The following is a 16,755-nucleotide window of genomic DNA, read 5'->3' on the forward strand; positions in this document are numbered from 1 at the left end:
CAGCAAGACAGCAGGAATGAGCAGCTGAGATCACATATTCTTCCTGTTGAACTGAAGACACCACTCAAAATCTGTTCTCTGGCCTCCTCCTCTGCCTGACCCAAGGAGACGCGAGAGGTGAATGTTCCAAGCCTGGGAAGTGGTTTGCTGCGGGAAGGTTGATAGAGCAGGCAGTTCCTCATCCAGCTTTGAGGCAGGATGCATTATAGCAAGAGACTCCTTTCCCATTTCATGCCCGGTTGTACTTTCACCAGAAAACTTCCAGGGGACTGGCTGAGACAGTGAGAGTCCCAACCTGGATCTGCAAACTCCTTCAATTCAAGCGCTGGGGTGCCTGTCATCCCTGTGGAGCTCTCTTTGGGAGCGGCAGTCACTCCTGGAAGTACTGGTGGTGACTGACACTTGTTGAGCATTTTTTGATTTTGTGGGAAGCATTTCAATACATGTTACAAAATCATGTCTTTTGAAGTTCAAGAACAGATTGGGATGGTTGCACAAGTAGTGCAAGATAGTTGTGCACTCTGTCCCCCCACCCTTTATCCTGTCAGAGCACCCAGGGGGGTCTCCAGATGCGCACCTGGAATGACCAACTTCAGTCTCCACTTGCTGTACAATTATGATACTGGTGAAACAGTTAATGGTACATGGAGAGAACAGAAGAGTGACCTGGGAGTGCTAAAGAAGTAGCTGGATATGCACTGAGAGCTCCCATTTCCTCTTCAGTGTCTGTTAAGTTTTGTATCTAGCAATTTCAGGGTCTAAATAATTGATGCAACACCTGATGTCTCAGGAGACGATCAGGTTGCAGTATATCGTTACACCTACTCAACTTTGCGCAAGGCTGCTGCTGTGAGCCAAGTCTGAACAGAAAGATGCTTTGCTGAGAGCCTGGAGGAAGGGAGGGGGGATCATAGCAGCTTCCCACCAGATAAGTAACAGTGACTCAAATCAGGTGAGCAGGAGCAAAGATGATCTGTGGGGATTCAGGGCATCAGCAAATTAATTGGTGTCAGCAATCTGTGCCCCTGACAACCTTCCCAACAAATTCTGCAGTAGGAATGTGGTCAGATCATGACTGGTAAGACAGAAGAAGAGGACTTTTGAAGAAGGCAACATTTCAGCGGCTATCTGCACTGGGAACTTGATTCAGTGATACGCTTTTAGCGAGGGGCAAGGAAAGGTGGGGATCAGTGCACCCAGATTCAAGGTACTAAGCAGAATGCCTGCATCAACATGAAGACATGTTATTCATGGAATAAAAATGACATATAGCCAATCCACATCTGAATACCTTTCCCTCCTCTCCATGTCTTCTTCAGCTTTACATGCCAAGCTCTTTGGCTTAGGGATGATTCAGTCCCACATCTGAAAGCCGTGTCAAGCATGCTGTTGGTGCTCTTTGTAAGTAAACATCCAATGAAGGTGTAGACACATAGTGTCTACTGGGCTCCAGCAAGAGTAACTGAAGGGAGTTCTCTGCCCTTCGTTATGCAGGAAGTTTGATTAGATGATGTATTGGTCCCACCTGGTCTTAATAATCTTTAAATCTATGGCTCTAATCCAAAGTTCACTGAAGTCTTTAGAAAAACAATGACTTCAACGGTCTTTGGTTGAGAGCCACTGTATTGAACCTACAGAGCTTGAATGACACTTTACAAATACGTGGTTATCTTGCCAGGTATTTATAATCCTTGCTCCTGATCATGGTATTTGACTAACTTCCCAAGAAAACAAGCAGATACTACCAGAAGAGACCACAGTCTATCCAAAGGGTCCATACCATAGCCCACAGGAAGCTGCTGGATATCTGCACAAAACATTAGTCAAATACATCTATTGATGGAGGAATGAGTAAAGCCAAGAACCCATCTGAATAAGTGGAAAGAGTATTAAAAAAATTGAATACATTTTTTCCTTACAAACTGTTCACTTAACTCTAACTGCAACTTGTTTTCAAGATCCTAGAGGGAAGTGAATCATACTCATTAGCAAAATCAGCCTCCCCTCAACCAATCCAGTGATGCAATCTCTACCATGTAGAGTTATTGCACTGGCAATAATGGCATGGATTTCATGAACGATGCATTTGTATATAAGGCAAACTTTATATATCCAACAGAATGCAGCTACCTCTAGGGTGCCACCTGTATAACTGTGTGCCGTAGCAGGGTGCTGCGTTCATAAACAAGGTTTGGGTAGGAACGAGGGAGCTACGATGTTGAACCTTACAAAAAGGATGTCTTCATGGTTCAAATTGCTTTTACATTGACATAGCTGGTACCTATCAATCTGTGTGACCTGACAGCTCTGACTACTGTCACTTGTCAGAAACAAGATGCAGCCACATGGCATCCATGCTAACACTGTCTCCTCTGTGTGATCATCCACCACGACCTCTCAGACACACCTTTGCACTGGTTGCATTATCGGAGTTGAAGAAGTAAAGAAGCAATTCAGCTTGGCAGGCCTTCCAGATCTGTGTTTCCTACTCAGCAGGAGGGCGTCAGTGGTGACACCACCAGTGTAAGTAACCTGCCTACAACCCAATTACCTCTAGGAAACAGCTCATGGCTTTCTTGAACTTGGATGCTGTGGCAAGTGACCTGATCAGGTCTCATTGTTTCTAGTGACTCAGAACCAAAATCCCTCTTTATCAATCCCAAGCACTGTTCCTCACAGTATCTTAGAATAGAATAGAATAGAGTAGAATAGAAATAGAAATAGAATAGAATAGAATAGAATAGAATAGAATAGTTCAGTTGGAAGGGACCTACAACCATAACCTAGTCCAACTGCCTGACCACTTCGACCACCTCTCTAGGAAGCCTGTTCCAGTGTCTGACCACCCTCTCAGTAAATAAATGTTTCCTAATATCTAATCTGATCCTCCCCTGATGCAGCTTTGAACCATTCCCACGAGTCCTGTCGCCGGATACCAGGGAGAAGAGATCAGCAACTCCCTCTCCACTTCCCCTCCTCAAGAAGCTGTAGAGAGCAATGAGTAGTTTACAATTTCATTGGAAGCTTCCCATCCTGATTATACATAGGCAAGACTTAGCTGGGGTGGTCAGATAAGGTCTGTGTCAGCACCTTTAACTCTCCATGAGTTTCATAGATGCTGGATACATGCCAGAAAATAAGCCTGTTCCCTGATTTCTGGGAGAGGAAGTGGCCAAGGCAAGACCATGACACTGCTAGTGCAGAAAGGAGGCTCAAAGTACAAAAATTGCAAGCCAAGAGCAGGGTCTTCAGACATTGCATTCAGTCAAGCCCAGCTCTTGAAGCCCAGAACTTGCCTTCTCCCCAGGGGAGACCCAGGGGCCTTTGCCTCCTCCCCGCTCTGAGGGCCATATCTCGTCATAAGCCTGTGTGCAGTGACTACTGCTATTAAAAACACAGCAAACATAGTTTGAAAAGGGTCTACCAGTGAGCTCACAAATCAGGAGGAGGCTAAAAAAATGCTGCTTGGGTACATCCTACATCACCGCTTTGATGTAGGTACCCCTGGGAGCAAGTAAACTCTTTGACCCAAGTGTTTTCCCCGTGAGCACAGTCACTGGCTCACGAGATAGGGAGCTATAGCATTAGCAATCACTGTGTACCATGAGGACCACAATGGCCACACAAAAAGCTAAATCCACTGTGGTTGAAATTTCCTCGTCCCTCTGAGCAACCTTCCTCCTGCGGTCTGACCGTGAAGGCATCTCTTGCTGCAGGGTCTGCGAGAGCATCCAGCAGCGGGCAGGAGGCCGTGCAGATCATAACCTGGCTACCGCTAAGCTAGGAGACGTGAGAGAGAGGTGGCAGGGGACTGCGGTGGGAGCAGACATCGGGGACGCTGTCCCCTCAAAGCATCCCCCTCCCAGGCAGCCCCTGGGAAGGGAGGAAGAGGAGTCTGATGGCTGAAGCAAGGACTTGAGGATCTGCTCCCAGCTGTGATGCTGACTCACCAAGCGAACTCGACAAAGAGGCTCTTTGAACTTGGTGACTGGTCGCTGCCTGCCGTGGCTAGCTTCCTCTCCGGAACAAAGCAAGCAATTCCTTGTTTGATCTATCTGCGCCTGCCGCAAGCAAGACACCCTTGTTCTTGAATGCCTGGTGGAAACAGGATTTCTTTCCTTCCCCTCCCCCTGATTTTTGTGTTTGGGCTGGCAGGATCGTAGGGCAATGCAAATGCTCACTCCGGAGTGGGCCAGAGGAGGGAAAACCGATGACCAAATAACTCCAGAAGAATGGGAATTGCCTCCAGGGAGCTCCCCTTCACCCTGCTCTCTCGTCAGCTGAGAGATATTCAACATCACCCTGCTCTGCTAGTCACTGAATATTTTATACTATGGCTACAAACGCTCCATTTGTATTCTGTTTCTCTCTTTTGTCATATCTATTATAAACGAGTAGTGTCTGGTAACTCTCCCAGGGAAGATTTGCCTGGATGGCTATGGATATTTTACAGTCAAATTGTGAGAGTAAACCAGCTTTCAAGTTCTGTAGAGGGAGGAAAAAGGTAATAAAAGGGTTATTAAAAAAATAAATAAATGTCGGAATTTTATACAGCTTCTTTTCATAGTGACAGAGCTTCGGTTTGCTCCATGATGGAGCTGGAGCTGCTAGGAGAGGCATGGGCTGGGAGATGTCCTCTTGCTGGCACTGCCTGCCAGCAGGAGCAATCTGATACGCTCTTGCTAAGTGCTACGGCTGGCTCAGCAGGGCTGGCATCTGGCTTGGTGGGACTGGGCTGGCACTAGGTGAGCCAGGGGTTGGGGCCGTGTCTGCAGGCACCAGGGATGGCATCAAGGGAAGCAAGACATGGCCCAGGGTTGTAGCCACCCCATCTCTACCTTCATATTGTCGCATATGTGATACAGGTAGGAGGCCAGGGTCTGTCTCCTCATTTGACAGGAGAAGTCCTAGTGAGGAGCCCTGTATCTGAGAGGGGTCACTCTCCTCCAACCCAGGGCTAAAGAAGAGGAGCTGAAGAAACTTGCTTTGCCCTCAGGCAGGCTGCCACTTCCCCAGGGGACTCTGAGAGGACTTCAGCCACCAAGGGCATCGAACCTGGCACCATCCAAACGAGATAAAGCTTTCTGGCAGGGTCTCACAACCTCCGCACAAGCAAAACCAGCCAGGGAGTAACCAACGTGCATTAGAAATGTAGATCAAGCCATTAGACCTGCTGGTGAAACAGAGTGTGTCCCAAACACGGGTTCGTTCGTGCCTGTGCAGGGATGAGGACAGCTATGCCAGAGTGCTGCCAGCGTGGCAGTAAGGAAGAAGACCAAGTAGTGTAAGAGTTAGTAAGTAGCATAGCAGGAATGATGAAAACCAGACAATTTTAGGATTACTAGGCAATCTGATTTTTCCTGGAGAGGTCTCATTTTCACCCTGGTGCCCCGATATGCAGAAGAGAAGCCAAAATGATTACAGAATACCATGACTGGCCATGAAAGAAACTCCAGAGTAGAGAGCAGGTACAAGGTACTGAATTTCAATTTGCAGACAGATATATTGTGGGTTCGCTAGACCAAGCCACTTATTCCACAGGACAAGAGAAAACGAACTTTTTCTCATTTCTTTCTCTCTCATTCTCTGACTCTATCTAGTCAGTCTAATTTTAAAATAATTTATTCGCTCTCAGCTCAGCAGCACCCACCCTGGAAATCATCATATGGCATTAAAGAGTCTATCCACCTTGCACAAATTTATCAGCCCCGTTATGCAACAAGGGCAAAATGGGGAGCAGGCAGGGGCAGCAACATCGAGTATGAAGGGAAAAATCAACAGATATAAAAGGCGCCTGAAACCAAGGAATAGAAAATGGCACTCAGCGTCTTTCTTAGGTCTTGGGAGTCACTATATCTTTTGCTCTGGGCAATTTGTGGGTGGAGCAAATGAATAAAGAGTTAAAATGCTAAAAGCCAAAAACCTGTAATGAATTGATTCCCTGGCATGTCCAGTCCACCCCATCTCCAGACAGACCACCACATGAGAGCTGTAAAACAGAGCTCTCTTCCAAAAGCAAGCAAAAGCTGAGGGACTTTTACTTTCCCTGTGAAATAAACTCGGAAATATGACACACAGCTGTATTCCTAAAGGCAACAAAGCAAGAGAGGCCTCCTCCCTCCACATCTTTCCTTGCCAGCCTCCCACCGGTCTGGGCGACCCTTCATTGCAATCACAAAGAAAGAGATCCCTTTCAAAGCCTCCGGGAGAAGACGTGCAGGAATTAGGCAGCAAGGCTGACTGACCACAACAGACAACTGCAGGGAACAAGGGAGTTTGCCAGCCAGCATTAACAACTGGACTCTGCCAGCTAAGCAAGACCAGCAGGTCCAGGAAAACCTGGTGTGAACTAACACTGACAGTGCTCTGCCTGAGCAACCTGCCGCCGCCGGCGTGAAGACAGCACGGAGCAGCCTGTCTGCAGGGGGAATACAGGTGCGTGCAAACACCTCTGACCTAGCTGGGCTCCGAGTGCAGACAGCAAATACGAGCCCTCAGAGCAAAGACAGAGATGGAGACCTGCTCAGTGAACTGCAGCCGAGCCCTTACCTCCCCAGCACCCACAGGGTCAGGGTTTCAGCCTCGCCCCCACTGAGAAAAGGAGATCCCAGATTTTGCAGCTTAACCTCTCTGCTGTGCCACACGCACACAGAGACGTGATGGCTGGACTCAGGAGCATGTTCCCTCCCAATGACATCAACGGTGCCAAGGCAGAGAGCTGTTAATTAACCCCGTTTATTGAAGGGCGGACACATTCCTGCCTGGGCTCTGATTTTTCAGTCAGGCTCCAGTCCAGCAGGTGATTAATAACCCAGCGTGCTGCGGGAAGAGTGCATCTATTATTCAAATTAATGAAATTATAATCAAGAGGTGACGAATTAGCAATTGCTCCTTGACTGGATATGGAAACTCATTAGCGTGCCAGGCGCTTCTGGGGTGCTCGCTGCACTCGTAGGCTTACAGTTAGAGAGGGGGGAGTCAGGCAGAGCAGACAGCCCCTCGGCACGGCTGAGGCAACACACATCCTGCCCACCCCAAAATAGCTGCAGCCACTAAAGAGCCCTCTGATTCCACAAAGCCCCTCCATCTCCGTCTTCTCTCCAACAGACAGACTGTTCACCTGGCGTCCCGCTGCCTGGACCAAGGTGGCTGTGGCCGTGAGCAGGGGAAATGTGTGCACACGGGTACAAAGCTCCTTTTTGTGGAGGGTAGGGAGCCTTATGCTAGAGAAGGAGCGAGCCAGAGGGGAAGGGGTGATGGCTGACTGCAAGATACTGCCCCAAGGATGGGCTGCAACAGCCTCACAACCCTGACACTGCTGGGGTGTGGGTAAGGGACAAGTATCTGAAAGCAACAGCCCACCCTGACGCTTTGAGCACTGGAGTAGGACTCATGAATTGCTGGCCGCAGACTCATGAACGGCTGGGGGAGCAGAGGCTGGAGGTCGTCCCCGACAGCCCGCACTAGGCTGGGGTTACCCTTCCCCGGAGGGTACTCACCAATGTGCTTCCCGTACATGTGGTAGTAGAAGGAGACACAGTAATACTTGGCAGTAATGTTGTAGAGGGGGCTGATGAGCCGGGCTTTGTCTCCCGTAACCCGGGGCCGGGATGCCTCGATGAACATGTAATAACCTACAGAACGAGAGAGAAAGGTGGGGAAAGGCAGTGTGCACTGGGTCTCCCTCCCTGCAAGCGATGGGATGCCGGAGGCTGGGAGACCACTCCTCCTCTGAGAGACATGGCCTTGCTCTACCCATCCGCTCTGCACCCACTGTGATCCCGGCCAGAGACACTTGCAGGATGTCCCCAGTGCCTCCCCTGCCTCTGCAGTATTTAGGGGAGAGCAGGAGAGACGGGCATCAGCAGACCCGCTGTGAGCACATGCAGCAGATGAGTCCCTGAACATGCACACACACATCTGTCTGGGTGCAAAATGAGCCTTTCTCCTGCGGCCCAAGGAGCTCCAGAGCTGACTGCACTGTGCAAGGAGAAAACCAGAAGGAGGAGGGAGAAACCATTCTAGACTAATTTCTCTGCCTCAAGCAGAGGGAGAGAGGATTCGGTATATCTGGCCTAAACAATATTGTTATCTAAAGAGAACAATACCAAAGTAGTTGTTAACAACCCAGGGAGGAATAGATTAGCTATTTAATTTGTTGGCATCATTTTCAATGCTCGATCAGGCTGGTGTACTGAACACTAATGGGAAAAGCCATTTCCTTAGCTGGCCATTGGATGTTTCCCATTTTTTCTGAGTTCAAAGATTTGTGCTTGCATACAAATTTACTTTCCTCATTAGAGAAAGGGGAAAGTAATATCCAGCTAAAATGGGAGCATGTACTCCATGCACGGCTAGCATGAGCAATACACACCACCAGTCTCCTCCAGCTAGAGGTGAGGCACTTGCTGCCACCCTGCAGGCAGCTCCCACCTGGTCTCTCATGCTCCTGCTTGGTACTAAGGAGATCTGTTTGCCTCCCCGAGACCTTCTTTGAGTAAACAGCTAGCTAAAACCAGTGGGGCCATTTCTAGGTGTTAGAGATGTTCTCCTACTTGTTTATCCTTTTTTGACTTCAAAACAAGCATCAAGTGGGACAAGGGCATTAGGCAGCAGGCAATTAGCTGGTAACAAGAACTAATGCTCACACTATTCCATTAAACAAAGTCGTGGGCGTTTTAATTGTGTGTTTAATGCCAATCAGTAACATGCAAATTTACTGCCTGCTCCCTCCACCCCGTGTGGAGGAGAAGCGTGTTGTGTGGAAAGCAGATCAGCACTGCACCAGCTCTCAGAGCCATAGGACTCCTGACAAGCCAAAAGAAACCCAGATGTGTGCCTACCCTCCGGCGTACCGCTGATGTCCGTAGGGGGCCCTGTGTTGACGGTGCGCTTGGGGTTCTGGGTCAGGGCGTTCTGCCGGGTCCAGTCGAAGTTGTCCATCTTGTCTTGCATGAAGCCACAGATCTTCTCGTCCTCAAAGCGGCAGGTGTTATCTGCGGGGAAGGGAAGGGGCTGGTCAGCTGCGGCTTTTCAAACCTCCTTCCCAAGACTGCCTGGGTGCTTGCAGCAAGTTGCACAGCACTGCTGCACCACCACTGCGGCTCTGCATCAAGCTGGGGACAGATGGGCAGCCCCTGAGACCTCAGAAAGAGGCTGAAAAGGAATATATCCGTGATTAGTAAGATTATGGAAGGGTTAATCCAGGTTGATGGATGTGACAGTCTGACAAAATGGAAGAAGGCTATTAGGGCTAAAGAGAAAGAGAGATTCTGCCGGGAGGTCTGAGGGGCAAATGTAGAGGAGGGTAAAAAGAGTGTTGAAGGCAAACAGGACGCAAGGGCTTTTAAACCAGAACAACTTGATGGTAGAATAATTTCCCCAGGAGAGAGGAAAAAGCACCAGTAGATGACCCCCCTTTAGGCTATATATTAGACTAAACTATGGCACACATGAAGAAAATCAGCTGTGGAGAAGAGGTCAGCTCAGTGCCACAAAATGTGTCATTTAGCTAGAGTACATCCAATTTATACCAGTTAAAAGGCACATTTGATATTGCAGCTTATGCTGGTTCCCCTAACAAAATAAGTCATGTAGTAAAAGATTTTTATGTAGGATCAACCACATGTGCATTAGGGCTTGGTTTTATTGCCACCATAAGACAGTCACACCCTACAGCAGTATTGTAAGACAGGTGAAAAATCTTGTGCATAGACATAACCCAATATGGATTTGCAGAGATTGGAATGAATTGGACTTGACCTGGCTGAAGATGGTAACCTTTGTGGTAAAAAGGTAGTTCCTGAGCCACAAAAACAAAGGCCAAGAACCAGCTTTGCACTGCTGACACAGTAGGAGAGGGAAGGAGGAAACAGGCAGAAGAGAAAGAGAAAACAGGTCCAAGACCTGATATGGAAATTGCTTTGTGTTCTGAAAGGTCCCTGGGCAGAAACCGGAGCTGGAGAATGGGCTGAGAGTGGGATCTCAGAGCTTGCGAGTGGCACAGACACAGTAAGCACAGATCTCTCTACTTTCTGCCTCCTTCCTTTCTGCAAGGTGTGCTATGAAACTGAAAGGTAAAGTACTTAAAGCCATGAAAGAACACATACAGAAAGGAAAACAAGGCTCTTGCTAAGGCCGTGGGATGTGCTAGAAACCTCATCCATGGCATGCTGGTGCAAGAGTCAACTTTTTGGCATTTACCCCCCGCACTGTTCCTGTTATCATGCCCAGATGAAGAGAAGCCCAAATGCCTACTTAGGCTCCTGCATTCCTGTATGGTGGTGGTTTGCTCTGGTTCCTGGGCAGGAGGCTCTTTGTCCTAGAATGGGCGACTCTGGCAGGACATGTAGGGCAGAGCAGGATCAGCAACCTATGGGCTGCATGCCAAGGATGGGATGGGCAAGGGAAGCTTTCTGCAATGCCAGGGACAAAATCTCCAGACATGGTACGTTGTGATGGTAGGAGCTTCACACCTACCATGCACACCAAAATCTGCCATATTGTACCAGAGAGGAGAGACTACCCATGAAATGAACAGCATCTTGACTCTGAGATGCTGCACCTCCAAGTTCCTACCCTGCAGCTAAGGTCCTCCCCATCCCCTCCCATTTGGAAATGAAAACGACAGTCATCCAAACAGACGTCAAAAGCCTGCAGACCCCTATGGTAGGAAAATGGGGTCTCCACGCTGTTTTTCCCCCTTGCCTGTCTTCCTCCAGCATCCCACCAAAGCAGTAAGAAAAGAGGAGGCAGCCTGCTGCTGTGGCCCGCAAAAAGGTCTTCGCCACCACAGGTTGGGCACTGTGCTGCAAGCCACAGGCTTAGTTCGTGGACCAGGGCAGCTGGGTTTTCTCTAAGCTCAGTGGGAAACATCGCTCCTGCGAGCTGAGCACAGCCATCGGGAGCTTGGCTGGGCTGGCCACTTAACTGCTGATTAACCCTGGCTAAGTGCTTTCTGTTCAATCCGCTCATTTCTAATTAGCATCCTAATCCAAATTAGCCACTGCTTCGAAGTGCCGAGCACAGGGGGCCACATGGCAGCTGGAGCTGAAGAAGGAGGGAGAAGCAGGGAGTGGACGACGGGGCAGATGTCTGCGGGGTCTGAGGCAGGACAATTGTGTGGGCAGGGGGGCCCCTTTCATCCTCAGTGCAAGGAGATGGGGAAAAGGGTGAGAAAGCAGCTTTTAAGGGTCCTTCCCCAGCCCTCGTGGCTGAGAGGAGGGAGTTCATGGCTGCACCAGACACCTGCTGCACTGGTCCTCAGAGTGGCGGCTGGAGCCCACAAGCTTACTGATATTGCTGGGTTGGTCTAACGCCCCAGCTTCTCTCCATCGGACCAAAGACAAACATTTGCGTGGCTCCAGCTCCCAGGCAGCCAGCTGCAGTTAGAAGACACAAGTTTTCTCTTACAATGGCATTACCCTACACAGCGGGATCCACTGTGACTATCCTTTTGCAATCAGAGGGACCGGGACGGTTTGCGCCTCTGACCCTGTTGCGCACGTGGACCTTCAGAGGAGAAAGGTGACATCTTTCTTCAGCACAAAATTCCCTTAACAGGGAATATCAGGTGGATATTCCTGAGAGATATATATAAAAAAATAAATAAATAAATACATAAATAAATAAATATATATATAAAGCAGAGCTGAAAGTCGTAACACAGAGGCCAGCCAGGAAACTGATTGAGAGGGAGCAAACCCACAAAGGACAAGGCATAGAAACCAAAGGAGAGGCAGATTAAGGAGAAAGCCCAAGCTCAGGTGGAGATCAGAGAGAGCTGTGCAAGACAGGAGGACTGAAGACAGTATTCCCAGCTTAGCGCCAAGGCCTGGTTGTGCCAGCTGATGGACTACTGTGCCTCATTTGTAAGAAGCCCAACACCCATGGGATGAGACTGCTCAGAGAAGAAGACTCAAAAGCTTGGAGAGAGCTCTTTTAATGCCAAAACAGGGCCCTGACTCCATCCTCTCCTCTCACTCAGATGCAGCTACGTCCAGAAGGCAATACTTCTAGCAGAGAGCATAAAATGGAGAAGGGTCCTATGCACCACAGATACCACAACATGATCAGGCTTACGTGCAACACCATTTGCTGTGCAGGAGTTTATAACTACAGCACATTGCCTCTGCTTAGCTTGGGATCTCAAGGCACTTTGCAACAGCTAATGAACAAGGCTTTTTAACATCTCTATGAGGTAGCAATGCCTCTTTCTATATATCTCCAGCATTACATGTGGGAAAACAGATGCACAAAAGTATAGAGAGACACATTCAAGGTCACAGTAGGCTGTTGCCAAAGCTGGAAACAGAACCCAAGTACTCTGACTCCTGGTCCTTTGGTTTAAAACAAGCCACAGGAAGGCAAAGCTCTGGCATTTCTCTGAGCTAGAAGTGGAGGTGCCCAGAATAAGTAGGATATGTTCTGCGTGGTTTGGGACACTGCCAGCACGTCATCTCTGGATGGTTATCAGCAAGGCTCACCAGGAGAAACCTGGCAGATCCAGCTGAAAAGAAAACCTTTAAATGACCTGCTGTGTATCAGAGGCCACAGCAGTGATCTAACTGTTGACCTCGGCTATGTGAAGCAAACCTTCTTGCAGACTCACACCGTCTGCCAGGGATCCTGGCTCAGCACTGCGGTGCAAAGGAAGCTTCCTGTTTAAAAATTAAACAGTGGATTTAAATATTGAACACAGAAGTTGTTCTCTGGATTGTTAGAGGCAAGGTGGAGGTGGCAGGGGAGCTGGTTCCTCAAAGGCTGGAGTTAGCGCTGCCATCACCAAACAGATTTCCTTGGCAGGCTTTGCAGTGGCAGCAGCTCAAAGTGCAGAGATGTTTGCTCCCAGTTACAGACACCTCCCTGCACTTCCAGGGGAGGGACCCTCTGCCGTGGCTAATAGCATTTCTTGTTGTTTTGCCTTCTTGAGAAACATAACGGAGGTTTTCATCTCAAGTCCTTAGGGGGAAGCCATCCCTGGTCCTGAAATGCTGGCTGCCAGATGAATGCAAAAAATAATAATCCTGTTCTAGCTGCAGACTACGGATGAATAGCAGATGGAATGCACTTGAATAAAATTGCCTTCGTCATTTAGCTGTGGTCTGATGACTGAAACTGGCTTGGAGCATAAGGGACCATGCTCCGAGCCTCAGCTCTGTTGCAGACCTGCTGCGTGACCCACAGGCTATCACCTTCTCTCTGGAGATCAGTTTCCCTATCTAGAAGATGAAGACAATGAAAACTGTATTGCGACCTCAAAGTACGTTGGGATCTAAGAAACAGCATTTAACAGCCTTTTCCATGGTAAGTTTCTAAAGCATTTATAACCACTAATGGAAGCAAGCTTCACAATACTGTAACTGTTTGGGTCATACTGGATTGCCATCTGCTTTAATATCTCCACCTGCGACAAGGGGATAATACTGTCCAGACAATCCTATTTGCCATCACGATACAAGGAATTGGTGGCAGTCACCTTTTTTAACTTTTGCGTTACACACTTTCCTGAGGAATGGGCACTGATTTGAGGAATCCAACTGTAAACACCAGGCTCACATCTCATTCCCACATGTTCATACCGGGGCAACAAGCTCAGATCCCTCTGGACTATGAGGCGTTATCAGAGACAGGACACACAAGCACTAGACAGTAAGCAATGAGCCAGGGTAATCTACCACAACCAGGATCTGGTATTGATCACCACCCACCGTGCTTGTCCATGATCCCAAAACATTTTAGCACCACACACGGCCAGACTGCAGATATATGAGAAATAGTGTTGCTGCTCTGGAAGGGCAAGACACACTGGCCAAGAGGAAAAACCCCCAGCAATCCCATATGCTTCTTAATGCCCTCACCACCAAGGCTGCAAGGCTACATCTGCTAGAACCAGGGAAACCAAACCATCCACCGCTGATGAGCTCGAATAGCTTGCGGGGCAGCACTGCAGGGTTTGGGTTAGAAAGTGAAGCCTATATCCAAATGAAATTGCAGGGGAGAGGTAAGAAAGACAGAGCAGATCCCCCAGCACTGGAATTTAGTCATGACATTAAAATGATCAGTTATTCTAAGAGATCTTTAAGGTAATACTTTATAATTAAGATAATTCTAAGACAGTTTTTTAAAGATAAATTCTGGGTTTTAGAACCAGATTAACTGATTTTTAAGAGTTACGGTCAGTCTTACTGCTAACCTCTAAATATTCAAAATCCTCAATGTCTTTTGTTCGCTTCCTCGGCTTTTACTTTGCTTTTGCTTTGTAACCCCATTACCTGGTTCTGTAACCATGCCACATGCATGCCTGCCCCAATATCATTAACATCTTATTAGGCTGAGAGAGAAAATGCATGAAGAAATAATTGTATTAAGTGACTCTCAGAGTTTGTAAATTAATCACCATTGTGCATGCCCTTGGATCAGGCTGCCAGAGGTATTAATCATCTAATCTTTGCCTTTCATTTGAGAGCTCTCAATGTTTGCTCCCAGAATTTGGCTGGGCAGCTTAGCGTGAGGATACCTTTACAATCCTGTCCCAATCCTTTTCCCTGAGGGTGGTGGTAGCAGGGGAAGTGGGAAAATAAGAGGCAGTAGCAGGGATTTCCATGTTACTGGGATGAGAGTCTGGGAACTGAGCTGTGGCCCAGAGACAGAGCTAAGAGCCTTTGGGCTCGTATGTCACTGGCAGCAGGTCTGAAAGGAAGGGGCATCTCTGAAAGCAAGTGTGCTGGGTGCAACTTCAGGCAGTCAATCTCAAGGCGTGAACTCACGGGCAAGACCCTGATGACTGGCCCAGAGGTCCCAACATTCAGCAGAGGCTGGGTAACTTGTGTCAAGGAGGAACCCTAAGTGTTGGGTTTACTGCATGAAAATACAAGCGTGGCTGAGTTATCCTCCACCATAGGCAAATTTCATGCAGTTGTTCTGGTCTCAGTCAAGCTGCCAAAGCAACCCCAGGCGAGCAGTCTGAAGGCTCAGTTTACAAAGGCCCAAAGAGATTGATACAATTAGGACCGAAGTTGCTCTGGCTTTACCAGTGATTTATGTAGTGTAAAAGCAAGTGGCAAAAAGCCAGATTTTGTCACTTCCTCCTGCAGGCTGGGATGCTTGCCTCCTTGAGCGAGCACCGAGGGACACATTCTGGAGTGGGTCCCTGGCAATACGCTCAGTGTTTCCCAGTGAGTCTTCCATGGAGGATATTTAAAGAGGATCAGAAAGTGGGGAAAAGCAAAGCAAAGGGAATCAGGAATTAGAACTACAAAATCCCTCTGACTCTATAAGAAGCTCCTGCTCTCAGGCAGAGTATGGTTCATCAAACCATCCTCAGACTGTGAACTTGCAAGAGTGAATGCCTTGTGGCTGCCTTAACAAGATAAGCTGATTCCTGGCTGCCGTTGCCTAATCCTGGCTTCTCCTTCCCACTTGCTACCCTGCAGTGCAGCAGTAGCACTTGCCTACACATACACAGAGTAATAGATAAAAAGACTGAATAATAGATATTACACAGAGTAATAGATAAAAAGACTGAATGCTGACTCAGCAGCTGGAAACAGCGAGAAAGAAACAGCTACATGGAAACACCTGCTCCTCATGGACCACCACCAAGTAGTCTGCCCATCTCTGCCCAAGAGCTTTGCCTGGGCTTATACCCAACAATCGAAGCAAAGGGACTTTGTTTCATCCCTGAAGATCACTCCACCACTACTTACAGCACGCTAGAGATCCTCTTTTATGCTCGATGGGCACCATCACGTTCTTGTTAAAGAAAGACCATTGTTCTGAGACGTTGTGTATTCTGCTCTCAACATCGATGGGAACTCTGGGTGCTTAATAAAGATGGGCCTGCATCTTGACAGGAATGACCAGAAGGTAAATAAGCAAGTAAACAGTGATGACAGTGGAGGGAAAGAAGAAAGGGGCTATGCTCAAGGAGTTTGCAAGAATAACCAGATCTGACCTGGAGAATGCTCCATACCAGCCTGCAGAGATGTCAAGTGGTATCTTTCCTGGTCAGAAGAGGATGGGGGATATACGTTCCTCAAACACAGATATTTTGGGGAACATTTAATAACCTGCTTACTGGATGCAGACTGCTAGTGTTAGGGGGAGGGTGGGTTCAAGATCACAGCCTATCCAGTCAGAGAGATACCAGGTGTGAGTGGGAGGCATATCTCTGGTGTATATCTTCCGGCAATAACTCAAGGTACAACAAATGGCATTACTTACTGGAAGCATTAGTGTACGCAATTTCATCCTCTTTTGGGCAAAAAGATTTGGCAAAGCCAGCTGTGTATTCCAGCTGTTTGGCTTTCCTGATCTGCTGGAGCACTTGACTAACATGCATTACATTCAAAACATAATTACAAAGGTCTTGTTGCTTACCTGTTGGGTTGGGATAGTTGATTGCTGGAAGAGGAAACAGAAAAACAAGTCAGAACAGCTAGTACTCCCTCAAATTGCAAATCACAATCAAAGTGTGAAAATAAAACAAACACATCAAGAAAGGTCATAGATGCACAAATCTCCTAGCAGCATCCCTGTGAAACAGCAGTACTCGGTGTCTGCCTTGGTGATGGAACAAGATGCTGACTCTCTGATCCAAGCAGCAACAGACCTTAAGAAAACTCCGCCTAAGGGGTGATCCCAGGATTGCACAGGAGAACCCTTCTGGCAACACAAGCAGTTTCTTTCTGGAGCACCCACTGGGATAGCACCCACTTAGATACCAAAGCTTGGTATCTAAGGGGGACATCAAAA

The 16,755-nt window shown here is 48.1% G+C and overlaps 1 protein-coding gene across 1 annotated transcript in view; it reads right to left on the bottom strand.

Annotated features, from left to right (window-relative positions):
- Positions 1 to 16,755, bottom strand: part of MDGA1 (MAM domain containing glycosylphosphatidylinositol anchor 1) — a 147,958-nt gene that overhangs the window by 13,468 nt on the left and 117,735 nt on the right. The window contains exons 12-14 of the mRNA XM_076335550.1: positions 16,381 to 16,404; positions 8,844 to 8,996; positions 7,500 to 7,634 (exon numbers count right to left, since the gene is read on the bottom strand). Of these exons, the coding sequence (XP_076191665.1) occupies positions 7,500 to 7,634; positions 8,844 to 8,996; positions 16,381 to 16,404 (312 nt within the window). The remainder of the gene's footprint in view (positions 1 to 7,499; positions 7,635 to 8,843; positions 8,997 to 16,380; positions 16,405 to 16,755) is intronic.

The sequence above is a fragment of the Aptenodytes patagonicus genome, chromosome 3 (assembly GCF_965638725.1).
Source record: "Aptenodytes patagonicus chromosome 3, bAptPat1.pri.cur, whole genome shotgun sequence".
In the NCBI taxonomy this organism is placed as follows: domain Eukaryota; kingdom Metazoa; phylum Chordata; class Aves; order Sphenisciformes; family Spheniscidae; genus Aptenodytes; species Aptenodytes patagonicus.